At 34.7% G+C, this 27,843-nt stretch overlaps 1 protein-coding gene across 1 annotated transcript; it reads left to right on the top strand.

Moving 5' to 3' along the window:
* The first annotated feature begins 147 nt into the window (after positions 1-147).
* On the top strand, positions 148-26,277 carry LOC121370430 (denticleless protein homolog). Its single transcript, XM_041495647.1, has 15 exons — positions 148-254; positions 6,449-6,537; positions 6,866-6,902; positions 7,544-7,639; positions 7,880-8,062; positions 9,869-9,934; positions 10,227-10,330; positions 11,473-11,546; positions 12,109-12,212; positions 12,874-12,978; positions 13,940-14,052; positions 15,994-16,083; positions 18,835-18,949; positions 20,280-20,992; positions 24,068-26,277. The coding sequence occupies exons 1-15, from the start codon at positions 209-211 to the stop codon at positions 24,140-24,142; spliced, it is 2,010 nt and encodes a 669-aa protein (XP_041351581.1). The 5' UTR covers positions 148-208; the 3' UTR covers positions 24,143-26,277.
* The last annotated feature ends 1,566 nt before the right edge of the window (positions 26,278-27,843 follow it).

Here is a 27,843-nt window from a genome sequence, read left to right as displayed (position 1 = left end):
CGAAGTGCGAGATTTCATAAATTCAATAAAATTATTTTATACAATTTAATACTACAATAGATTTCTTTATAACATTTAATAATTCGATATTAATATAAACAAAAAGTTAAACTACTATGAAATAAATTATTTTAAAAATCATGACGTAAAAAAGCGGGGAAATTCATCAACAGGAAGAAAACTTTACGATAGAAGTTGACCAAAAACAATGATCCATGGTACTAATTTTGGAAGACTGTTAAACAGAGAAAGAGGTACAATGCTTTATTACTAAAGTGCACAAAACGGACATTCATAATAGAACAAATAACGTAATTTTCTTTGCAGAATGCATTGTTTTAGCGGGCACCTGCTTAAATGTGGGGCCCACATTGGGATGTCAAAGTTATAAAACAAAATCCAGATAAATTAAGTCTTGTGTATTTTGTGTTGTCAAGCAGACAATCCTAACTTGGATTATCAGAATAGTGAAATTATTAATATTAGTGTGAAATATATACCATATACATAAATTCACTACTTTATTCGGTTCAAGTGTTCAACACTAGTCTAGGCCCCTAACCATAACACACTTCATAACATTATAATGAGCCTCCAGTGCTTCATATAGACTTACCATCAAGGTTTATATTGATGCATTACACAGAAGGGTTGATCTTATGTTATGTTTTTGTAATAACAACTTGTAGTTGACTCAAAATGTAAAGTGTGAACCTCGAAATCATAACAACTTTTTCAGGTACAAGATACTAGTCGTGATGACATCGTGATAATTAGAACATGTTCTATTCCTAACCTGAGTACTTCGACTGTAAGAGAGCAAGATGGAAATTTGGACAGTTATGACGATCTCATTATGGCATGAATTTTTTTTATGTCAAAACTCTGCAATCTGTGCATCCTACCAAATGATACCGGTAGTTAGTCAAAGATTCCCACGTTAATCTTATGTTTGACATTAAATAACTTTATATTGATAATTTTTCTTGATTTTGCTGATTTGTAACAAATATTTGACCTATTGATCATTAGTACACACACTACATGAAGAAACACATCAGCACCTACGTATTTAACTGTATTGAATGGGGTGCTGTCAGGTTTCTACCTGTAGTGTGTGTACTAGTGATTAATATGTCAAATATCTTATCAGTGAACTCAAAAATTATTTTGAAATGTTGTCCCCCCCTGGAAGAGTTATTCCATGACTTTCGTGAAATACAGGACTCAATCATGTATCTTGTAAAAGTTTTAAAATAAATTTTGTAAGCAATAATCTTCATGATACTTGTATTTAAACCAGGGCTGGGGAAAAATAAAATTGTCAATTGGTCCCACGTGATGTCATGAATATTCAGTACTGTGTCCTGAAAATTAATAAAAGATGACACCGTTGAAGCGTTTGACAGTTTGAGCTAGCACCTGTTTAGACAAAACAATTAATAACATTGTCGCTGATTGGAAAAAAGAAAGAAGTGTTTTATTTAACGACGCACTCAACACATTTTATTTACGGTTATATGGCATCAGACATATGGTTAAGGACCACACAGATTTTGAGAGGAAACCCGGTGTCACCACTACATGGGCTACTCTTCCGATTGGCAGCAAGGGATCTTTTATTTGCGCTTCCCACAGGCAGGATAGCACAAACCATGGCCTTTGTTGAACCAGTTATGGATCACTGGTCGGTGCAAGTGGTTTACATCTACCCATTGAGTCTTGCGGAGCACTCACTCAGGGTTTGGAGTCGGTATCTGGATTAAAAATCCCATGCCTCAACTGGGATCCGAACCCAGTACCTACCAGCCTGTAGACCGATGACCTGCCACCGAGGCCGGTCTCGCTGATTGGATGACATTTGACCTCTTATGGTTCTAGAAATGGCTAGCTACCGTATTCTGCTTACTCCCACTTGTAACAAAAAAGGTGAAAACCTTTTTTTAAATTTTTAACGCGCTCTGTCACTGATGGTTGACCTAATTATTGACCCAACAAAGTATTATATGACCATATATAGATTTGATTTGTACCTAAAAGTACTTTATTGAACCATCTACATAACCACCATATTACACTTATTATTGATATTTTATAAAAATAATTGAATTATGGGTACGGTCCGTAATTCTGAGAAAAATAACGGCTATTTGGAGAGCAGAGGTGTGACGTATTATTTTGAGTCACTTGACAGGCATTCCCCGAATAACCGCAGTGCCAAAACGATTTACCAAGTTCGTGTAACGAGAATGCTTAACCGTCCTCTGCGACGTAGGGTAAATAGAAAAAAACAACAACAATGAAAATAAGTTATTAAAAATTAATAAAAACATGTACTGAATGATATTAAGCTTATACATTAATTTATTTTAGTAACAGAAGCATGTTAAATGTTGACAATGCCGACTAGTTAGGCCTTTGCATCTATAGGTAAATTTATAGTTAGTCGTACGCGAAAAACTCTAAACATCTGGATCACAAACACCGTAATTTTCCACCTTGTCAAATTCATTATTATACAAAATATGCCATAACAGCTGACTTGGGATAGGAATTGTTACATTTTTAAAGAATACTTTGAACTAGACGGTATTTATATACGATGTGACTATATATATACGAAGGCCGTGTCTATAGCCTCCACTAACGAGGGCTGGCTATATTCACAGTAAAAATGTATATAGGCGGTAAATAAGTACATTTATTTGATTGATCCACTCAATTTGATTGATGTAACATTCTCTTTGAGAATGGCCAATACAGCACAAATTGAAATTTGAGTAAAAGTCAGTATCTATCTGTGATATTTGTATTTTTGCACAGTTCTTTACACTGTTTTTATTTAAATCTTTACTTTTTATATTGATGTTGATCATCACCTTATTTGTTTGCATTACCATAGTTTGACACCCAATAGCCTATGTATTTTTTGTGCTGGGGTGTCGTTAAACATTCATTCATTCATTCATTGATCCATATTACCAAACCGTCTGGAACAGGAGGAATACATACTAAGTACTGTACGAACAGTGCATTTTCTGAACAGGGGACGGGGTAGGGGAGTATATGAATTTAGCGGACCCTTTTCTGTACGTTTTCCATAGATATATGAATAGCGTCATATTGTCCCTACAGTACTAATAAAAAATTAATTATAATAAATAAATAATAATAATAATGATAATGATAATGATGATGATGATGATGATGATGATGATGATGATGATGATGATGATGAAATAAATAAATAAAAAATAACAATTACAAATTATCAGCGGCTGAGTTAGATTAACTGAAAGAGAAACTAACTACGGACAGTACACAAACTAACAACAGGACTTGAACTTAATCATTTTTCACTGATTGCAATTTTGAGGCTGCTTACGTAAATTTTGTAAAAAAGTTAATTTTACCGTAAATAAATATGACTAAAAGGTTATTTTGCTGTATTTAGTCACATTTCAAATGCTCAAAATTGCAAGGGCCAATAAAACTCAAAATAACTTTTTTTTATATGCTACTAGTAAAGCTTAGACCACTCCCGGGTCCCCCTCTAAATTTATGTAACGTTTCTGTAACAACCGCCCCCACCCACCCCACCCCACCGCGACGTGATTTTACCAACATTATAATACTTGTAATAATAATAATAATACACAATTATTACTACTACTATTACTGCTGCTGCTACTACTACTACTACTACTACTACTACTACTACTACTACTACTACTACTACTACTACTACTACTACCTTTTTGGGGTGGAGGGGCGGTGTTTTATCTGGAGGAGTTTTGGCTATAAAAATGCAAGATTAACGTGCGTGCACACACGCACAAACGACAGGCTGAACTTGTCCCTGCACGTAGAACTGGATTCAGCTGGGTTAAGTAATAATTAGCCAACCTTTGGACGACAAAATATGCAACAGTACACTGTTTTTTTACGCTATACACTTTGTCAAATAATTTGCACACGTGCCTAATAATAATAATAATAATAATAAATGGTGAGTTCATGTTCCGACTGTTTATTATTTTATTTCAGCGTATTCGCAGTTATTTTCGTCATGTAATAATATATTTTTTATTATTTGCCATGTATATAGCCGGCCCTCATTTGCCAAGTCTCTATATATGGCGATCGTTTATATAAAATACATTATACGGTTGTCGTATATATACGAGTCTGTTTTTCCGTATTTTTCTGACTTTTTACAAGAAGACTTTTAAAAATGAAGCATGTTGTGGAATTCCCTCGATTGTAGTTCAATTAAAATGTTTGGGATCATACAGTAACTAGGTTTGGTATTCCAAATGAATGTAATTTCCATTTATAATGCATATTTAGAGAAACAAGGCCCACTAAATCCGTGATTGAGCTCCTTTAAAGTCCTTTATAAATTATAATTATTGGATGCACTACACTGAACAGTGAACAATAAATACATTTATAGACTATATCAGTATAGCTTCTCTCCTCGGACTCGGACACTCGGACCCGGACACTCGACCTGACAGAGCTCCCAGGTGTTGACAGGTGTTGATTGTAACCAGTTGCAAACTCTGGGTCCTTTGTTTTAACTGGAATGTAATTCCTTGATAGCTTTCTCATCAAGAATGGTGTTATTGTTTAATCTCATTACCAGTTCAGCGGCTCTGACAAATGTCTAGCCTAATGGCAGTGGATAATCTTCATGATACTTGTATTTAAACCAGGGGTTGGGAAAATATAAAATTGTCAATTGTAGTTCCGACTTACGGCAGACTTTAAAATCACAGACGTCTAAAACACCAGTCATATTGATCACTATTTATTTATTTATTTAATTAATTTATTTAAATCATGCACAAGATACGGATAGGAATTTGTTCCAGTAATAGGAAGGGACAGGTGCTTCCGACCAACAAGAATGACAAAAGTGGGACCGGCAAACACACATTTTTGAAAAATAATCTTGGTCTCAGAGATCGAGAATCGGTCCCAGACCAGGAAAAAAAGGCTTTTCCCCACCCCTGATATATACATACAATTTTCCATTTTGTATAGGTGTTCTTTTTTAATATTTGACTCTAGCGTTAAATTCCGTTAATAGTTTATTTTGTTTTGATAGGTACAGTTTGATGATGGTATAATTGTATGAATAACATTCACCACCCCTGCAGGTCCTCAGGTTTTGGCATTGTAGGGTCTATCTGACCCTTTTCTCACCACCAAAGAAAAATGTAACTAATTTTAAACTGGTCCAAACTACAGTGTTTTTAAAGTAACAGGCCCTAGTTTTTAAACATATATTTTTTACTATAGGATCCTTCTTTGATAATCGAAATTGGACATTACTTACATTTGTTGTTTAAATTATCCATTTCCATACATCCAAACTTGTGTTTCTGGTCATCCTGGTGTTTGTAATACCACAGAATGCATTTTCCATAGTTCTAAAAAAGCATCTATCTCTGAGAAGTAATGGTTACGGAGTCTAGTTTTAGTCTATTTTTAGAGGGTACTTCCCCGTTTTAACACCACAGATTCTTGTTTCACTTTATTATAACTTTATACAGATGTGTTACAGTCTTTATTGTAACTTTATACAGATGTGTTACAGTCTTTATTGTAACTTTATACAGATGTGTTACAGTCTTTATTGTAACTTTATACAGATGTGTTACAGTATTTATTGTAACTTTATACAGATGTGTTACAGTCTTTATTGTAACTTTATACAGATGTGTTACAGTCTTTATTGTAACTTTATACAGATGTGTTACAGTCTTTATTGTAACTTTATACAGATGTGTTACAGTCTTTATTGTAACTTTATACAGATGTGTTACAGTCTTTATTGTAACTTTATACAGATGTGTTACAGTATTTATTGTAACTTTATACAGATGTGTTACAGTCTTTATTGTAACTTTATACAGATGTGTTACAGTCTTTATTGTAACTTTATACAGATGTGTTACAGTCTTTATTGTAACTTTATACAGATGTGTTACAGTCTTTATTGTAACTTTATACAGATGTGTTACAGTATTTATTGTAACTTAATACAGATGTGTTACAGTATTTATTGTAACTTTATACAGATGTGTTAGTCTTTATTGTAACTTTATACAGATGTGTTATCTTTATTGTAACTTTATACAGATGTGTTAGTCTCTATTGTAACTTTATACAGATGTGTTAGTCTTTATTGTAACTTTATACAGATGTGTTACAGTCTTTATTGTAACTTTATACAGATGTGTTACAGTCTTTATTGTAACTTTATACAGATGCGTTACAGTTTTTATTGTAACTTTATACAGATGTGTTAGTCTTTATTGTAACTTTATACAGATGTGTTAGATGTGGTAAGGCTTGTAGCTCAATCAATCTTGGTGTCCATTTTCACTTGCTAAAACTAGGGGCTGCAACTTTAAATGTTTGTTTTTACGTTTTTCAGATCCATGGACCTCACCTAATATATGCCATTTGTTGGAGACTTTTCAAAGTGTATCTTCTGATGAGTGGCAAATTGTCGATGAACATGGGGTAAGAAAAGGACAGGAATATTTTTTATTTAGTAACACCTCATCACATTTTAATGTATGGCTATTTGGTGTTTTATTTTGACTCTTGGTCCAGAGAATGAGATTAGTGCCACCGCATAGGTTAGTCTTTCCAAAAAGCAGCAAGCAGAGCTCACCCTGTACAATGTTAAATTAGCCAATTACTAATTTGTATGCAAAGTGGCTACAACATTTAGTCTTTTGGCTAATAAAATTCTTTAAATTAACCCATTTTGAATAATTTTAAAGGAAATTCTCTACATATTTAAAAATTGGCTCCATTGTTAACTTGATTTTGTTTTGTTTTTCAGAATCTACATCCACCATTGGCTTGTAGCTTTGCTCAAGGTACTCAAAATTAACCATTAGACTGATTTCTTGTCAAACGTATTTTCTCTGTACTATTTGGGTCTATGCCTTTGATCCATTACTACAGCTTAAAAAGATATTTTTACAAATCATGTAATTAAAATAACATGTACATACTTAACATTATATATTGTTTTTGTATTTTCTAGGTTAAAGTTTTATACAATTTTGTGTATATCTATGTGTATTAATATATTTTTAATTTAATAACGAGAATATTTTTAACAATTATTTATGAGAAAGTGACAATGAATAAATATATACATGTATACACATAAAACCTTCCAACCTGCATTTACAACCCCTGTGATTGCCCATGGCAATCGGCAGTGGCTTGGAGATTGCTGTTTGCTGTGGAGATTGCCGTTTGCTGTGAAGATTGCCGTTCGCTGTGGAGATTGCCATTCGCTGTGGAGATTGCCGTTCGCTGTGGAGATTGCCGTTCGCTGTGGAGATTGCCTTTGAGTTTGCCATTGAGTTTTTGATTCTCCACAGCACGTTTTTGCCTTGGACTATATTCAGAGTTTTCTTTCAATGGCAGTTTTTGGGGTTTTTTTTGCCATGGACATTTTCTATATTGCAGGGTTTGATTTATGGATTTAATGTGCTGTATATTTCAGTTTCTTCCAGCCGACATATTTTAGCTGTTGCAGATGAAATTGGTTACCTGACTTTCTATAATACCAATGTGTCTGGACCAAATGCAATCGTTAAAGGTAAGACCTAAAGTACTAGCTAATATTTTTTAGTCATGGTTTCAGAATCAAACGAGTACTGACTATTTAATATAACAATGTTAGTCTGTAAAACTTATTACTTTTCAACATTACCTGTCCTCAAACAAGTGCACTGCGCCCCTGCCCCCCCCCCCCCCTCCCACTTGTAAGTTGATGTGTTATCTGGCCTATTTTTAGTATAAACCATAGTACCGTTATTGATATTGTTTTTCTTTTCAGAGTTTGAGGCTCACAATAATGCTATATTTGATGTGGCGTGGATGGAGATGGAATTCAAAATAGTAACTGGTTCGGGTGACCAGTCTGCAGCACTGTGGGATGTGAATACCTCGCAGAAACTAGAGGTCTTTAAAGGTCATACCAGCAGTATTCGTTCCGTCGCTTTTCGACACTCCGATGATGGTAAGTCGGTTCATTCTTATTATCTATTCAGGCCTCTAAGAATTAAAAGTTTTAAGTAAACATTTAAAAAAAAAATACCATAAACATTTAATTCAAAGACAAAAGACTGTTTTTGGACATCATTAACATATATGGGTGCAGTATTTCTACTTCCATTTCGGTATGGGACTACTTAACAGGACTGTGATCCACGCTATTGTCAGTTGAGCTATCTCGGTATCACCTTCAGTCTATTGGGTAATTATCCCCCATGTGGGGTCAAACACTTGGGAAACACACCCATAATTGCATTTTTGAAGATGGTGAAACTGTATATGTGGCCTTGGAGTGAGTGCACCACTGGACTCGATGGATAGGCACAAATATATCTTAGCCTGTGGTGATATTAACCAGTCAAGATGGCAGTATTTCAACCCCTTATATATAAAACAATCCTGACTACTAATGGAAAAATGTAGCAGGTTTCCTCTTAAAGTCAGAATTAGTGATGTCACTTGAAACAAATTTTTAACTAATGATCATCCTATTGATATCTGTGGTACTTCTTTTCAGCAGTTTTGATGACGGAAAGCCGGTCTATCATTTTTTGTGGGTTTTGATTTTGAAATATGAATTTGGATTATGCCACATATTGACACATATGATTATACATACTTTACTCATAGAACACAAATGTATTGTCAAACATTGGAAATCAATACATACATTGCTTCAACCATTGGTTGCTCAACTAATTCTGATTTTCATTCCAGGAAATGTACTGTAGAATACTTTATTTTCGCGGGATAAAATTTTCGCGATTTAATGAAAATGGGTCAATTCGCGAACATTTATTTTCGCGAATCCCCCAACCCCCATCAGTAAAAAAACGAAGTACGGATGTCAATAATTTTGTTTTAAAAACGGAACTTAGTTTTGCCGGTTGTTATGCTAATCTGTAGAACTAATCCTACATGTACACACGAGTGCTATACACATAAAACAATAGTGTTCCTGCTTTAACCAATCCAGACTTTATTGTTTACAAGTTAATAAGCTTACAGAAAGTGCTTACCGTATGCAGTTTTTCTTAATCCTTATAATTGTTATAAAAACAAAAACCGAAAACAAACGAAACGAAATTTGAAGGCACAAACTACTAGTACTCAGTAATTTAAGTTTTATTACGTCTGAGTACGATTAAACCAATTCATGCCCAGTGGCTTATTCGCGCACATGATGCTATGAAAGGAAAAACAGATTTAATATAAACAGGTTTCAAACTTGCAGGCCTTTGCGAAAAATAAAAATAAAATTGTGAAACATCTGAACATAGCCCAGTCCGGATTTTTTTACTTCCGTTGAACACGTGTAGACTCTGTCTGATGAACTGATCGCTAGCACATGCGAAGGAAAACAGCATAAAGCTTTTTAGTGTTAGTATTGTTTTATTATCATGTATGTACTTATCATCGTGTTCTTGATTTAAAGTTTTAAACAGCTTTTGTGTTTTGTGGTTTGTTCCGTGACAGGAGGGAGCACCGCTTTGTTACTACTAGCCTCGTACATCGGAAACTAATGTGGTATAGTTGAACAAGACTACATTTTTCTTCTTCTTTTTTGTCGGCCTTTATTTTCGCGTGGAATATATTTTTACGAATTTCATTCACATGCGAAAAACGCGAAAATAAAGTATTCTACAGTACTCTGTTCGCTGATGACTACCACTGTTACAGCTTTAGAGCAAATTGAAATGAAACTTTAACTTTTTAAATAGTAGATTTAAAAAACAACAACATGGTTGACATGTATTTTATTTGTTTGCAGCGGTTCTTGCAACAGGTTCAAGAGATGGTCATATTATGGTGTGGGATAAGCGATGTCAAAAGAAAGGTAAACATTTTGTTAAGTTGACTGTTTTTAAAGGATGCAACCACAACCATATGTGCACACACATTGTTTTAGGTTTTTTTTGTTATCCCCAGCACAGTCTGACTAAGTCAAGGTTGCACCCCTATAAATGTAATCTGCAGTAACACAACCCTACATCTAATTTGTTTGAAAAAAAATCAGATTTTTATGAGTTGGTCAGATTTCAGCAAACAGTATATATTTACAATTATGTGTGAATTTTTTTTTATTTAATCAGACATCTGTACATTTTTATTTATCGTTCGTTTTACAGATGGTCGTGTTCCACCCGTGAACGAAATTCACAATGCACACGCCTTTATAGGAAGACCTGCGTCTGGCAAGAAGAGGCGCAAGAGTAAACTAGGTCAAGTTATGGTATGTCAAATAAACTGGTGCAAGGTGTACATTACGTTTGAATTTACAGTATGTAAATAGACTGGTGCAAAGTTGATGAACCAGAACTTTATCAGTATATAGGTAGCAATAACATGTCCATATTAGGAAATGTTTTATTTAAACGACGCACTCCACACATCTTATTATACGGTTATATGGCGTCGGACATATGGTTAAGAACCACACAAATATTGAGAGAGGCAACCCACTGTCTTCAAGGGATCTTTTATATGCACCATCCCACAGACAGGATAGTACATACCACGGCCTTTGTTTCACTAGTTGTGGAGCACTGGCTGGAATGAGAAGTAGCCCAATGGTCCCACTGGAGGGAATCGATCCTAGATCGATTGTGCATCAGGCGAGCGCTGTATCACTGAGGTATGTCCTGCCCCTGTCCATATTTGGGAGACCGAATTGATGATAAAACATGTTCAGACTAGTTGAAAGAAAAATATCTGAGTGTCTTTTGTAGCTGTAGCAATGTCTCTATGTTATGGTTTTGCATTAGCTCTGCTTCTTACAAAGTATAAGTCCTGGATCAGTTAAATTTAGGATATGGTTACATTTGTGGATACTAAACATTTAAAAATATTTGTTAAATTATGTTACGTTAAATGGTTAATTAATTTGATTAAATAAGAAACACTTGAATAGCACTGGGTTAATCATGAATTTTAGATCATGACTTTAAAAAGTTGTTTACATTAAAAAAAAAAATATATATATATATATATATATACAACAAAACCCGTTTATTGTAGTGAAACATTTATTTCCACAGAATGTTGTTATACATATTTGTGCCTGCTTAATTAAGATTATTTTGAGATTCACTTGCAAGTCCGTACCCAGAGGGGAGTGCAATGTATCCATATTACCCCAACCATGGGGAAAAACACACATGCACACACATATACATATATTTATTAGGACCAATTTGTTAATAAAAGTATTAATTGAAGATTCATGGAAAAAAATAATACACTTTCCAACAAAACAAATCTTGTATGGTTAACTGTACATTTTTAAAGGGTTTTTTTTTTACTTTGTATTGTGAAACATGCATTTGCTTTGTTTATGCAGTGAAATAGTTTTGAACTTGTTATTATTCTTTGAAGGACTGTCAGCAGAGTGTAACCTCAGTTGTGTGGCAGACGGAAAATCATCTCGTATCAGCGGGAGCAGTTGATGGGTCAGTAATATGCTGTACTAATGCATGAATGGATTGATTGAAAACATTTTATTATTTAAACCACAAAAGGTTGAGGGCACAAGTTTGCCATCTTACTAGGCCCTCTCCTATAAACACACAATATAATATAATGGCGACAGTTACATAATCATAATATTATAATAATGTATATACATTTATATATAAAATGTATATAACAATCAAATTGAGAAATGGATAGATGCACGCACGCACGCATGCATGCACACTGGGCTCACACCGGAACACATTTTATTTTAGCCAATTTTCAAATATGTAGAACATTTCCTTAAAAATCATTCAAAATTGGTTAATTTATAGGACATTTTATTAGCCAAACACTAAATGTTGTAGCCATTTTGCATAGAATTTAGCAATTGGCTAATTTGGCAGTGTGAGTCCTATGAATGGATGGATGGATACCAAATAGTATGAAGAAATGTTTTATATCTGCACTGTCCCCAGACAGGACAACACATACATTAACCTTTGATACACCAGTGCTGGATGGAATCAAACTAGTATTTCGTGTCTTTCTTTACAGTTGCATCAAAGTTTGGGATTTGAGAAAAACGTATTCTGCTGTAAACAATGACCCCATTCCGGTGACAACATTTCCATATGCCGGCCACAGCCAGAAGAAGCACGGTAAGGAACAATTGGCCTTTACACCTTTGCAAATTTAATTTTGCCTGATCATTTTATTCTACTACAGTTTATTTATGACAGCATCCCCTGCAATTAACAAAATCTCTACAGCAAAAAACATGCCTTGGGGGGAAAAAATTGAATATAATCCACAGCAAAAAAAAAGTGCAATGGAGAATTAAAAACTGCACAGTAATCTCCATGGCATTGCTGCCATGGGTAATTGCAGGGGTTGAGCAGACAAGATAAACATTAAAATATTGCCTTTTTATAGATCACTGGCATAGGAAGTGGGGGTGGCAAGGGAGGCATGTCCCCCCCACTTTGTGGGAGCAGCGATGTTTTTTATATATTTATACATGTATTTATATGTGTGTGTGTGTGTGTGCCCCCCCACCCCACACACACACTTTTTGGCACCTTCCTATGCCTGTGTAGATGTATATAAATGCTTTATTTGGATTTAGTTTGATCATGCTATTATCTGTACCTTTATAAATATTTTAATTTAAATTATCTTTTAAAAATATATATGGGTAATTATTGTTTATATCATAAAGTATAGAACAGATATATTAATATATTTTAGAAAAATTAGAAATAAAAGTGTTATATATTTAGACGTAAAAATAATTTTAAAAATTAATTCTTATTTTTACAGGTTTTTCCAGCATGACACTTGATTCGTACAAATCACGACTTTTTGCAAGTTGTACAGATGATGTCATTTACATGTATGATCTCATAACATGTTCCAAATCACCATGTGAGTTACGTAAATTATGTGATTTTGTGCTAAATAGCTGAATTAAACTTTTTTTTTTATCTTTTCAAAGTATTGCTCAAAAATTAATCTGGTAAAAAAAATCTATAAAATGTATTTTTTTCACCAGAAATAATTGTTTTTGTGTTGATCATATTTTGTGCTTTTCTTGGGTGGTTAAAACAACTTTCAATAATAGTGAAAACTACTGACCTAACAAAGTGCTGTTTGTTCTTTGAAAAATGTTTACTACAACAAAACAGTTGAAAATTCCTATTACTTTAATATGTTATGTGAAGTTACATCCATAATTTAATAATACAAAATGACAAGCTGAGCAGCCACTTTAGACTTCCCCTACACTTGAAGCCTTTTGGTAAAAATGAACTGAAAAGACAGTTGATTTTATCCTATAGACTGGACTGCTTGTATACATTGTACATTATGAAAGAGAAGAATATATAGTAAAAAACAGTTGTAGTAAAACTGATTTTTAAAAATGTTTGTCCTTCAATCAATCAATCCATCCATCTTCAGGGCTTGAAATAGCAGTCTGCAAAAAGCAGTCCATATGTTAGAACTTGCTGATGAAATAAAAATTTAGCTGCTAGAATTATAACAAAAATTGCAGGTCATTTTTTGGGAGACAGGTGTATTTATGATCATCTCATCTTCTATTTAGATGAGACTGAGCTTGTGATTCTGTTATATTTTAATTTTATAATGCTCTAAAATACATCTCAGAGGTTCTGATTCTCCACACACTGTCCCCAACCCTCCACTTGCCCTGTGCTGTCTTATTTTTGCCAGGCGTTATTTTTTCTTAGCAGTTCATATTTGTTTGTCAGTTTGAAATCGTGGGAGAAATTGGAAAGTTTAAAAAAAAAACCCCAAAACTGCAGGCCATATTTTACTTTCTATTTCGAGCCTTGATTTTGACCACAGAGATGTGTTTTTGTTACAGTGTGTGTGTTCCGAGGACACCAAAACAGTGAGTTTTATGTGAGAGTCTCGGTGTCGCCAAACAACGATTTTCTCCTCAGTGGCTCCGGTGACGAGATGGGCTACATCTGGCAGGTGAGTAGCTAACGTTTGCTACTGTGGCATTTTCATCTCTGTGGAGACACATGCACGCACTGCACACACCTTATACCGACCTCACTTTTTAAAGAATAGGAAACTGGATATAAAATTTCACGGAAAACACGTAAATGTAACTATAATTTAATAATCATCAGTATGAACATGCCACCAAAACTCCTTAAATTGTTCATGGCTTTATATTATTATTTACCCAAATTTATGACCACACCACTGCCCCCCCCCCCCCACCCCACCTCCCCCATTATTTACCACCCACCCACCCACACACACACACACACACCCTCTGTTCAAAATTCTCTGCTGAGCCCAATGAGGTAATTCAGGGTCCTGAGAAATAAGTTATATGGGACAATTGCTAGAAATTTCTTTTCAGTTTGGCCTAACCTCAACAAATGGCATATTTCCCCTATGGGGCGGGACGTAGCCCAGTGGTAAAGCGTTCACTTGATGTGCAGTTGGTCTAGGATCGATCCTCGTCGGTGGACCCATTGGGCTATTTCACATTCCAGCCAGTGTTCCACAACTGGTGTAACAAAGGCTGTGGTATGTACTATCCTGTCTGTGGGATGGTGCATATAAAAGATTCCTCTTTCCTCTCTCAATATCTGTGTGGTCCTTAATCATGTCTGATGCCATATAACCATAAATAAAATGTGTTGAGTGCATCTTTAAATAAAACTATTAGCACCATTAAACCAAGCTGACCATTTTATTCCAGCAATTTTTACCCGGGGGGGGGGGGGGGGGGGGGGGTTCAGCAAAAGTCATTGATTGAACAAACTGCACTTCCTCTCAGCCACCAATTATTCCAAGGAGTCAGTTTTCCATTGAGGAGTGCAATTTGTTGTTATGGGTTTTTCAAAAATGAAAAAAAAAGAAGTTTAAGTTTGTTTTGTTGAATGGCATCACTAAAGCACATTGCTTTATTAATCATTGGCTATTGGATGTCAAACATTTGATTATTCTGACATATAGTCTTAAAGAGGAACACTATTTTTTACAGTTAGTAGCAAGGAATCTTTTATATGAACCATCCCACAGACAGGATAGTACATACCACAGCCTTTGATATACCAGTTGGGGTGCACTGGTTGAACAAGAAATAGCCCAATGGGCCCGCTGATAGGGATCGATTCCAGACCAACTGCAGATTAGCAGGTCTAGCTCCGACACTCGCCAAATTTTCCAACTGCGAATTTTAGGAACAATTGGTGAATTTTATGTTAATTTGGTGAAAAAATTTCATGTAATAATTGGTGTTTTGCTGAAAATAATTCTGTTTTTTGCATATTTTTTTAGATGTTTTGCTTATCCAGAGCTAGCCCTAAGATCAGGCATGCTCTTTATTATGGGGATACATCCCACCCCTTAGAAATGAAAGTCTGGTAGGGGATTCCATAATGCAGTGTCAAGCTTGGAAGGTGTTTAATGCATGCAATTATATCGTACTGTGAGAACACCTAAATTGGAACAACTTTAGTCTTATATGTTAAATTTTGTATGGCCGGCAAATTGCATGCGACTAATGACATAATGAGAACACTGCTTAAAATAAGAGAAAGCACTAATATAAATTCAAATACAGTGAAACACCTCGAAACCGGACATGCTTGGGACCAAGACAAATGTCCAGTTTTAAGAGGGATCCGCTTTACACAGGTTAAGTTCTGTCCAGGTTTTTAAAAAGGGACTGTGAAACGTCCGGTTATGAGGGAATTCCAGTTTACAGAGGGTCCGGTCTTGAGAGATTTCACTGTACTTATTTCTACTTTGATCTCAATCATTCAGTTAAACATAATTCTGTCTCTTTTTGTGTTTGCCAATAGAAATAATATTTCATAATGCAGGGCTATAAGTTCCTTAGATTAAGAATTTCAGCTTTACAATTTTTTATAATTCTTTTCATTTACCAAGATTGACAAGCCAAGTTGTTCCCCGGTTGTACTCAAGTGTCATAGTGCTGAAGTAACATGTGTCTCATGGAATCCAGATGATTTTACTAAGGTAAGCCTTTTAACCTTTAGACTACTGGATTAATTTTTGACAAAAACTACATTGAGGGGGTACAAATTTATAACTTTTACTCACATAGTTTCACTTAATTTTTTATAAATACATAAAATATAGTTTATATATAAATCGGTAAGTATTATTTTTGTGGGTTTTTCTCATTTTTATTATATATTAGATCAGTTATTATTTATTAAAATTAGGCAAAAAAAAAGAAAAAGTTATGTCCAGTATTTATGTCTGTTATGTCTTGGAAAATGAACTACGATTCATATCACAATATTTGGTGATTTTAGTTGTTTGTAAAACGATAAAATTTATTATCAAATTAGCTATCACAATCGGCTATCGATCCTGAAAATGACCGCGATGTGCCACCATTGTTGCTAAGCGAAAATACTTTCATCTCAAAATTTTCCATTGAGAAAAGAAAAACTAAAGCTGCATTTCTGTCAAGTAATGTATTTACAGTTGGTATACAGAGGATTCGTCACGAGTATTTTTTAATATGGAAAGTATCAACTGAGCCTATGTTAATCGGTGTTTGTTGAGGCTCTGCCAAGACAAATACTGATTAACTAGACGAGGTTGATATTTTACATATTAAAACACGAATAGTGAATTCTGTTATCCTATAACACTTCTAAAATAACATTTTAATTGAATGTTTAGTAAATCACAGTACTAAAGTCGCCGCCATCGGTAATATGATATCATCATGATTAGCACAAATTAGTTTGACATCGCACATTTTAACTAAATCAATGTTACGCTCAGATACACAGGTCTTATTGGCTTGTAAGCAAATGACCCATCCACAGCAACAAATTACCTAGAGACCTTGCAAAATTGCATACCATTATTAACTGGGTTAATACACTAAAATTATCACATGGGTTTATGACATGGATATCATGGGTAAGTTATAGGATAAATAATTTTATCATATAATATCTTACATTTTCAGTGCAATCAAAGTATGTGATATTTTTCAGATTACATACTTTAAGAATTTGATAACTTTGCAAATTAGATGTAAATTAGTTGAAGTCTCGACACTAGGTTTATTGACATTTAAGCAAACGTACTTGGGTGACACTACATGATTGACATATGCATTCATAGTCATCAAATAAAAATATTTCAATGACAATTTGACACTGAAAGCTGTCCAGCGTTCAGAAAACAAAAAACGTTAGGCATAACTTTATTTTGATGTAAGGACATCCAAAATGACGTCATTCGAGTTTGACGTCATTTCTATTCACAAATACACCGTGCATCTTACATCATTTGAATATCTAGTAATGGCGGACTGGAATTAAAGTTGCGTGTACAGTTTACAAAAACATGTTGTATTAAGCTTGAGGTTATATGATAAAGAGGCTCGCATAATACAATTTTTATTCCTAATATATGATATTGACGATACCGAAAAACATTGGTAATAACCTCTATTTATTACATACCTATTCCATCTTACTGTAGTGATAAAGATATTTTGAAACCGTGTTATAAATTTATTTTGTATCGCACATATGTTGACCTGAACTTTTAAATAGGGAATTCTCTTTTCATTTTTACTGCAGTTAGCGCCTTTTATTTACTGACATCATATATGATTTACAAATTATGTCACATCATATTTGAAACATTACTCAAGGCTGCCGCAGAGCATGATTCTGAACGTTAAGTGTTGTTATGATGTTAAATACTGTTTGTGTCAAACATAAAAGAAGGTATGTAATAAATACAAAACTTTACATATGTTGTTTTCGCTTCCTATTCATTGCACTCATTTATTTTGCGAAAAGACATACCACTCAACCGCTATGTGGTCTCATGGTATATATTCTTGCACAAAATAAACTTGTGCAATAAATAGGAAGCAAAAATAACGTATGTGAAGTTCTGTGTATATATATCGGGTGAGTGCCATGTGCAAAATGGCAGGAAATATGAATTTGGGAATGCACTGTATACAGTGTACAGAGTGTTGACTTGCGTGACTTTGGATGAGATATCTCGCCTGCAGTAGTCAGAAGGTTAATAACAAAATACATATTTTATTATCAACATCTTCATGCAATCAAACAATTTGCTAGGTGGCAATGTATCAGAATCTGATATGGATTAGCATAAATGAAAACCTTTTAGAATCTTAGTATACAGTGTTTGAGATTAACGGTATCCCGATATCCCAGGGATACCAAAATTTAATTTTGGATACCAGACTTCAATAACCCAGTATCCCACTGGGATACCATACAATGGTGGGTTTTTTTTTAATCCTGCAGGTTTTTTTCCCGCTGAAACAATGAAAGTCATCATTTACTGGTGAAATTAAGTAACAGTGTCCAAGTTTGTTACAATGTTATTTATGAATTTCATTTAAGTAGGATAGTAAATTCTCAGGTTGGATAGCAGATTCTGAAATGTTAGTATGGGATACTGCCCAAAATTTTTAATCTCGAACACTGGTATAATATGGGTTAATTTTATTGATGTATAAAACTTCTACATTATACTATTGTATATAGTTTTTATGTTATATATCAATAATGTCAGCATTAATTATGTAATCCTCAACAAATGTATTTTCAACACACTCAAAACCCAAAAATAAGTAAGTACAATACAACTGTATGAACTTTGCAATTTGAAAAATATGTATATGTTTGCACATCTGTGCATTTATGCAGACATCTATAATTGTAACATTCCATTGATTTGGTCTCCTGTCAGGTTGTCACTTGTTCTGATGACAGCACAATGAGAATTTGGAGAATGAATCGGAATGAGCTGAAGGCAGAAAATGGAGAACGAATAGGAAAAGCTGAACGGACAAGACGAGAAATTGGTACGTTTGACTAACAGATGGATTATAAGGTGGCTTCCATTATTCCCCTACTGGTCCAACTGAATGACTTGATATATTGAACTGAAATTTTGTGTACAGGTTTATCATGTACTGTTACAGATAAGTTTGACTTTCATGGCGATTTAGTAATTTTTGACAGAGTTATGGCCCTTGAACTTAGGAGATGTGAAAATATGTTTTCCAGACTTTTCTTCAGAAAGCCTTGAAATATTGACCTGAAATTTTGTGTATAGCTTTATCATATACTGTTGGCAATTTATTCATTTTTGACGGAGTAATGGCCCTTGAACTTAGGATATATGAATTTTTTTTCCAGACTTGTTTTGCAATGCCTAAAGATGTTGAGATATTTAGGAGATACAAAACATTGTTGGATTCCATAGGGGACATGTATTGCTTTAGCAGTACTCTCAAAATGCTTGTTATTCCTGTCTGTGATGCAACCTCTGAATACCATTGGTGTAACAAAAGTGTCTTAAGTTAGAAGGTGCAAATAAAAGATCCCTCGCTACTATTGGTAGGAATAGCCAGTGTGGAAGCAGTGGGTTTCTGTCTAATTGACTGTGTGCCACATTTTGGTGGAGTGTAATCATCTAAAACCTTTGAGAAATGATAAATTTGGCAACAGAAATGTTTTGGAATCTTTTAAATTCCATCCAGAATTAATTTTGAAGCTTTTGAAATATTTTGATTTCCATACAAAGTTTTAAAATATACCTACCTTTATATTTGTATTGTATTCTATTGTAGGTTTATTACAGCTCTTTACACTGTGTTTTACATAATTATACAAGTTTTATTTTTGATGGAAATAATCATATTAGTGCACTTACCTTTGTTTGACACCTAATAGCTGATATCTGTTTTTGTGCTTGGGTGTCGTTAAACATTCATTCATTCTGTCACTCAAGCGGATGTTGAAATAACCATAGGTTAGATGCCAAACGTTCATGTGATTACCAACACAAATGAGACAGGATGCACTTAGTGTTACTGTGCTCATCTGAAGTGGAATGGGTCGCAGGATCAATTCCCCTAAATGGACTCAGATTTTCCCCCATGTCCAGTAGTGCCCCAGATCTAGTGCATCAAAGGTTGTGGTATGTATTGTCATGTCCAATAAAAAGTGCAGGTAAAAAAAAAATCAGTTATTTAATAGGAATAGCATATGTGTTGGTAACAGGTTTCCTCTGGACCAAGTGTTGAAATAACCATATCTTAGACATCTGATAGCCATAGTTTAAAATGTGCTGCGGTGTTGTTAAACAGATATTCTATTCCTATTACATTTTTAAAAAATTACATACAGGAACATCTACGATCACTCCTCAGAAGTTAGTGATGACAGGCGAAGACCGCAAATGCACTCCTAACAGGTCTTCTCCCAGTTTCGTCCAATCACCTTCCATCAAAGACTGGTTTAATACAAGATGGAGGATGCAGGAACGTAGTCCCACCATTGCAACCGTAACAGGTACCAGGTTGCCACGACATAGTCCCAAAAACTCTGAGCAGAAAGAAAACTTGTGTTCACCGAAGAAAACATCTAAGCGCAAGTTGGACATTGAAGAGGCTGTGTACAGTCCAATGAAACGACAGTGCTTAGCAGAAATGACACCTACCAAAGGTGAAGGTCATCATCAGACAGCTTTAAAAAATCTCAATTTGCACTACAATTGTGTGGAAGTGACGCAAAATGTAGCTTGTGTAAAACCGTGTGTCAGAAGTAACTCTTCTGGTGATTGTTTATCGAACATGAAAAATGACTGTGTTGAAAAGGCAAAGGAATTTGGCATTCATTCAACACGGTCTCCGACACTGGGGCTTCCCAATCTGGTGGTGGATGAAGCAAGAGGAACACCTTTTCGCGCAATTGCCGAGCTCCGAACTCCGAAGAAGAATCCTGGCGTGGACTGGCTTACACAGATGAGACTGTACAAACAGAGTCCAGGTCAAAGTTCACAGAGTTCGGCTGAAGAACTGACATCAAAAAGCGAGATCTCCTCACCGTCAAGAGTGCTGGTTTGTACATCATTTTATTTCTGGTTAGATGTGAAACGTGTTTTTATATTCATTTAATGTGGAACTCAAGTATTTATAAATAATACAGATATTAAAGGGATTCTTCTGAGTTTGTAGCAATTTTAGAAGGTTTTTGACAAATCAAATATTTTTACTTTTGACAAATCAAATATATTTACATTATTAAAATTACAAAATTTACATTTTTGGTTTAGAATATGAATATCTCTAAAATCAATGCCATTCTGGACATCGTAATGTTTTGTAATACTAGTATCTTAATATCAATTTTTGTCTTAAAGTGCTGTTCCAGATGTATGATGTATTGAGCTATATCAATCAAGATATTAGTTAATATGATTAGAAAATTAAAAAAAAAAATGTAAAAAAATTATATAACGGTATATTTTCCATTTAAAAATATTCCCCTGAAAAACAGAACCAGCTGAATTCGTTTCGGGAATTTCCGTAAGATTTGATCCGTGACGTCATGAAGGGAACTCCTTTCGATAGCCAGCGCCATTATTCATTGCTTCTTTTGTGTTTATTATGGTTAAACGGCATGTTGTTGGCGGCTGTAGCAATACAAAAGCCGATAAATTTAGTCTTCACGCATTTCCTAGTAATGTTGCTGTGAATAATCTGTGTGTAAATTTGATTAAAACAACGTGAAAATACTGGACAGGAAGAAAATGCCGGAGACCGTTGACTGCAGGCACTTTAGTTTCGATTCGTCCGAACTGGCTTGTCGGCTTAAGCGAGATATGGGAATACCATGTGTTATGGCTTTTAAAAAAAAGATGCCGTACCAACAATTTTTCTGCGACACAAAACAAATGACAACAGCCGATGCCATCCACACCGAAACGACTTTGGGGTGCATATCGTCAATGTCCCAAATTGCGTTATGCTTTCAACTCCGGTCAGTTTGTTTTTTCATGCACGGTTCGTGCAATCATCGAGATCCGATTTGTTGTCGTTTGCATCTCGTTCATTTGTGAGATTTTTCTTTACAGTTCGAAAACATTAAAACAATAAAGTACAAACAAGTAAGTATCTATAGCCTAGTCCGTCCCATCCTACAAAAATGTAGGGTTTTTTTTGTGAAAAAAAAAGAAGCTAATTTTGTATGCATCTTAGAAAACAATCGGCTCAGAAATAAATGACTTGTAAATTCCATAGTATAAAAAAAGGCGTTCCCTGTAAAACAAACTATAAATACATTAAATTAATTTTACTATACCTTCCCACAAAGAAAACCTTTTTTCATACTATGGAATGTGCTATAAGTTATTTATTTCTGAGCAGACTGTTTTCACAACTGCACACAAAAAAATAGTATTGTTTTGTTGTTTCCAAAACACTTTTACTTTTTTTTTTACGTCAAACTAAACTGAAATTATTCGCACAAAAAATATCTTCATGGATGGGACGGGCTAAAAGTCGTTTTTGTTTATTTCTTAAAATTAAAATAAGTTATTATTTCTGAGCAGACTGTTTTCACAACTACACACAAAAAATAGTATTGTTTTGTTATTTCCAAAACACTTACGGTACTTTTTTTTTTTTACGTCAAACTAAACTGAAATTGTTCATAAAAACCCCTATCTTCATAGAGGGATGGGGACGGACTAAAAAATCGTTTTTGTTTATTTCTTAAAATTACCGATATCGGGTCCACTTGACTCGTAGAATTCAAGAGTTATTTATCGTCTTCTCTACTACATCACAAGTATTAGAACATACAGTGTAGCAAAATAATTCGCACCAAAAGCTAAAGAACAAAACAAGAATAAAAGTTGTAAATTAGTGGTAAGCTGTCTCCACGACCATTTTCATCGTCATCTGTCAGGCCGGTGGTTCATCGGAAGATGTTCCAGGTTCAAACTGATAAGGCATTATTTTTTGTGTTGCACAAATATTAGTCCAGTCGTCATTACTACACTATTCATCATCGAAAGAAGAATCGCATGATCAATGAGCTTGGCAGTCGCTGTCGGTCCCACTTTCGCTTGCGCTGAAAGTCGTCTCGTGGTAGGTTTCTGTGAAGCGCGTTCCCTTCATGACGTCATGGCTATTTACAGGCAAATGTTTTTACCGAGAATTTTACTCGGTCGTTTCCGGCAGTGTTCTACGGGAGTGATGTTTTAATACTTTTATGGGGCATTTTCGTAATTATTGTTTTACATATCGGTGTAAAATATTATTGCATTGAATTAAGAAAGCATTGAATTGTTGAATTTGAAATTTTAGTGTATTGTCTGGCACAGCACTTTAAATAAATTTCATACCTACAAATTTATTCTTCCAACGGCCAATCGAAATTTAAAATAATTTGGTCAAAGGCCATTCCAAATGTATTTATCCATATAATGCTTTATATTTAAAACATGTAAAGATAGTGTTTAAAAAAACAGAGGGAAAAACCTAGGATGTGTGTTTATTTTGTTGAGGAAACAATTGGAAGTGTTTTTACAGCTAAAAACTCAGAATAGTCCATTTGTTGTGTTAAATTAAAGGTAAAATCAGCCATTTGTGTGATCTAGATCCCAGTGAACACGACAATAGGTGCATGATCCTTTTAATTCAAATCCTTCTTATGTTCTTATAATTCTAACTGATTGTGTAATCGAAAGTTGATATGTCAGTGTCAGATGATTATAATCGATGATGAAATTCCAATCTATTCCCAACACTAATAGTAATATGTGTGTAATAAAGGTGACTGAAGAGTGTATTGTTACTGCTTCAAATTTAATATATTATCAGTACGAGCAACATATTGTTAATTACACTAAATTCTGTCTTAACAGGACTGACATAGTTATGCGAGAGAATGCTAGTATGTGACCCAAGTATTATTCGACCCTTCAGTGCAGAATACAAGGGTTTACTTATAAAAATTTCCGACTTTTTCCTTGGATTCAGTGTAGCAGTATGTTCAACCATTCCGCATTTGAACCAATGAGATTCTACTTTATATTAAAAATATTTTTAGAATCCAAGGTCAAGATATGCTTTATAAATAATGTATTGGTTTTTTTAAATTAATCTTGTACCCTTATTTCATTTCAGACTCCAATAAAAGGCATGAAGTCCATTGCCTCCTACTTCAAACCACCATCAGCAAAGAAAAGCCAAAACAAATAACTAAACAACTCTCTCTGACTGATCATGGTGCTTTCATTTGACCTCATTCTTGAGATTCTTATCAGTTTTGTTACCTTATTAATGACCAAGCAATCCTAGTTGTACTTCAGATTAGTAAAATAAAAGACTTACTAACATCTAAACCAGGGGCGTAGGCTAGGTTTTTTTTTGGACACACACACACACACACACACACACACACACACACACACACACCAGCCTGCTGAAGCAAATGGTCTGCTTTCAGAACTAAAACATACAGGTTTATACATTTGGAGTTTCTGGTGGTGCAAAAACAAAATAAAAAAGGGTCCACTTGGTTCATATTCGAACCACCCCCACCCCCCCAGGTCCAGATCATGCTACACCCCAGTAAACTAAGTATTTCAAATGAAATACATGTGATAATTGAAAAAGGAATTCGTGCACAAAATACAGTAAATCAGAAAATGTTTGAGAGCATAACATTTTAGCTGATTAGCAAGGCCATACAAGACGCTAATATTTCATCACAACAAGCAAACTTCTGAAAACCTTTTGAGTGATTGTTTTGTGATTAACTAAACACACAACAATGGCTATATGCTGTTGATTAAATCAATAGGTAGTTAGCAGCATTTTGCTACTAAATTTAAGTTATCTGTAAGCTGTATAATGTCAAAATTTACCAAAAGTATTATTTCAGCTAGTTGTACAATGTCGGCCTTTACTGTTTTTTCTTTTTCTTTTCAGTTTCTGATAAGATGACTTCGGTAAAGTTTTATGTTGCTAATGTGTCACTTATTCCAATTTCACTAATATTTTGTGATTTACAGTACTTTTAATCTAGCCTTTTAGTAGAAGTTTATTGTACTAAATTTACATGTTGAAAATAATATGAAATTAGCATTCTAGAGAGTAATTACAAAAACATAAAGGGAAGAGATTTTGATTTTAGTTTGTATCTTTTTATCTAAATAAAAAAAATGCCAAAGCAAAATGCATATTAAATGCATAATGGCAGTGTTTTTAATACTGAATTTCAAACTAGATTATTTTATATATATCCCTTCCATGTTGTATGTGCTCCTAATATCGAAATCCGAGGGTTACATGAAAATGTTTTCTGTTTTGGATGGTTGAAATGTGGACTGACTTTATTTTGAGAAATCATGGTTTGCACATACCACAGCCTTTGATATACCAGTCGTGGTGCACTGTGTGGAATGAGAAATAGACCAATAGGCCCACCGACGTAGATCAATTCCAAACCGACTGCATCAAGAGAGTGCTTTACCACTGGGCTACGTCCCACCCTTTATTTTTTACGATACATTTTGAGAGAATGGCCCATATATTATTTATCAGCACACCAAATTGTAAAATAAAATTAATCACTTGGCACATAGCAAACAAAAATCCATGAAATAAGTGGATTCCCATCCAGTAATCATGTCACAAGAAGTAAATTATCTGCAATTAGTATGAAGAAACTAATTGGCATTTTTGTGTAATATTTGTGTTTCTTTGTTACTTAACAGAAAAAAATCCATTAAAAAGTGGATTTCTTTCATGTAATAATGTCACAACAAGTAAATTATCTGTAATAGCCAAGAAGAAAGAAACTTGGCATACGTTTGCATTTTTAAGTAATAAAGGTTTTTTTTGTTTGTTTGTTCCTTAACAGAAAATAATGTATATTGATGGAAAGAAATAAGGGAACACACAGTATTTGAGACCAAATGTAATTCACTACTGGAGTAGTTAGGTCTGTATAAAATACAGAGGTGTTTTGCAGAACTGCATGTCAGTACTGTAGGTTTGACTTCCAGTAACATGGTTAATTTCCTGATAATGTGGACGAGGATTTTGGTTGTAGTCAACATTTGATGTTACTACTCACATGTTCCATGATTTCTTTCCATCAGTATATATGCATCAGAAATGCTGCATAATTAGTTTTAGTTAAATCATGAAATGCTTCAGTATTTTCAAACATTTCGATCATTGAAACTTGTTCCTAATCATAACACACTGCTGTTAGAAGTAGGCCTAATTGTCAAGTCAGGTACCTTGTTTTAAATGGTTTTGTATATTTCAGACATATTTCGTTCACTTATATCATATACATATAAATGAAATAAAATTTTACAATATATTTTGTTCATGTTGTTATACACTGTGGATTCAGATATTTAAATCTACATTTTCAGTTTAACCTGATCTATAACCTATGGCACTTCCTCCCTATAACATGTTACTGGATCCCAATTTACAAAGTGATCTACCCGTCTAAGGTAATTAGGCACTTTCAGGGCTCGGACTTCAAGAATTTGTTGCCCAAGGCAATTTTAATAAAAATAAAATTTGAGGTGAAACGGTCCACCAACGACACTTGAGCCAGCATACGGCAATATTTTTAAAATGATTTTGCCGTTAAAGATGACTGAAAGGTTATTTTCTACAGATTTTTGAAGCTATCTTAATTGCTACTATATCGGAAAACCGGCGTAAGCGGTGACGTCATAACGACGCATGCCATAGCCTACGACGGTCTTACGATATCGTAGCGCTAAGATATCGTCGAAAATCTGGGCCCTGGGACCTAATTCACTAAAGTCTCGCAACTGCGATATCGCAGTGCAATGCTAAAAGACTTGCAAAGTGGATGTTTTGTTGTCTAGCAAGAGTCTAAGAGACCTTTGTGAATTAGGCTCCTGGCTCCGTATTCATAAACGTACTTAAGTCAATGTATGATACCTAAATACATACTTAAAGTACATAAATAAGTATCATACATTGACTTAAGTACGTTTATGAATACGGAGCCTGGGCCCCGTTCCACAAAGCGGTCTTAGTGCTAAGATCGCTTCGTGGAACGGGGCCCAGTGGTGCATAAATGTTACTGTTATTGAGGTGCTGTACCGACAGCAGTAATATTTATCCTACGGCAATTTATATCTCAAAGATAGCAGTTGCCGTCGTTAAGTTACAGCTCTGCCTTGGGTGAGTTTAGTGCTATGGTTACTTTGTAAAATGAGGGGCGGGATTTAGCTCAGTCGAGTGAGTGCTTGCTTGAGGTGTTTGCGTCGCAGGATCGAACCACCTCGGTGGATCCATTCAGCGGATTTTTTATATTTTTTTTATCATTCCAACCAGTGCACCACAACTACCCAAAGACCGTGGTATGTGTTTTCCTGTGGGGAAAATGCATATAATAGATCACTTTCTGCATTAGAAAACAAATGTAGCGGGCTACCTCTGATGACTACGAGTTAAAATTACCAAATGTTTGACATCTAATAGCCAATGATTGATTAATCGATGTGCTCCAGTGGTGTCGTTAAAAAAAACCCCAACCAAACTTTGTAAAATGGGACCCGGGTCTGAAAACTGGATATCTCGAATATTCTAATTTCTAGGGGCTGGATGTAGCCCAGTGGTAAAGTGCTCACCTGATGCATTGTCGGTCTAGGATCGATCCCCATCAGTGGACCCATTGGGCTGTTTCTCGTTCCAGCCAGTGCACCACTACTGGTATATCAAAGGCTATGGTGTATGTGATATCCTGACTGGGATGGTGTATATACAAGACCCCTTGCTACTGATGGAAACAAATCCTGTCCGCCCCCTGCCAGCACTGGCGGTCCCTCCTCCCACCCACCGCAAACCCTTTTCCTGTTCTGTTACAGTTCAGAGTTTATTTGAATAAATACAGCTCT

This window comes from Gigantopelta aegis, chromosome 4 (assembly GCF_016097555.1).
Source record: "Gigantopelta aegis isolate Gae_Host chromosome 4, Gae_host_genome, whole genome shotgun sequence".
NCBI classification, from domain to species: domain Eukaryota; kingdom Metazoa; phylum Mollusca; class Gastropoda; order Neomphalida; family Peltospiridae; genus Gigantopelta; species Gigantopelta aegis.
The sequence above is the reverse complement of the archived record's forward strand: the minus strand, read 5'-3'. Positions and strand labels throughout refer to the sequence as shown.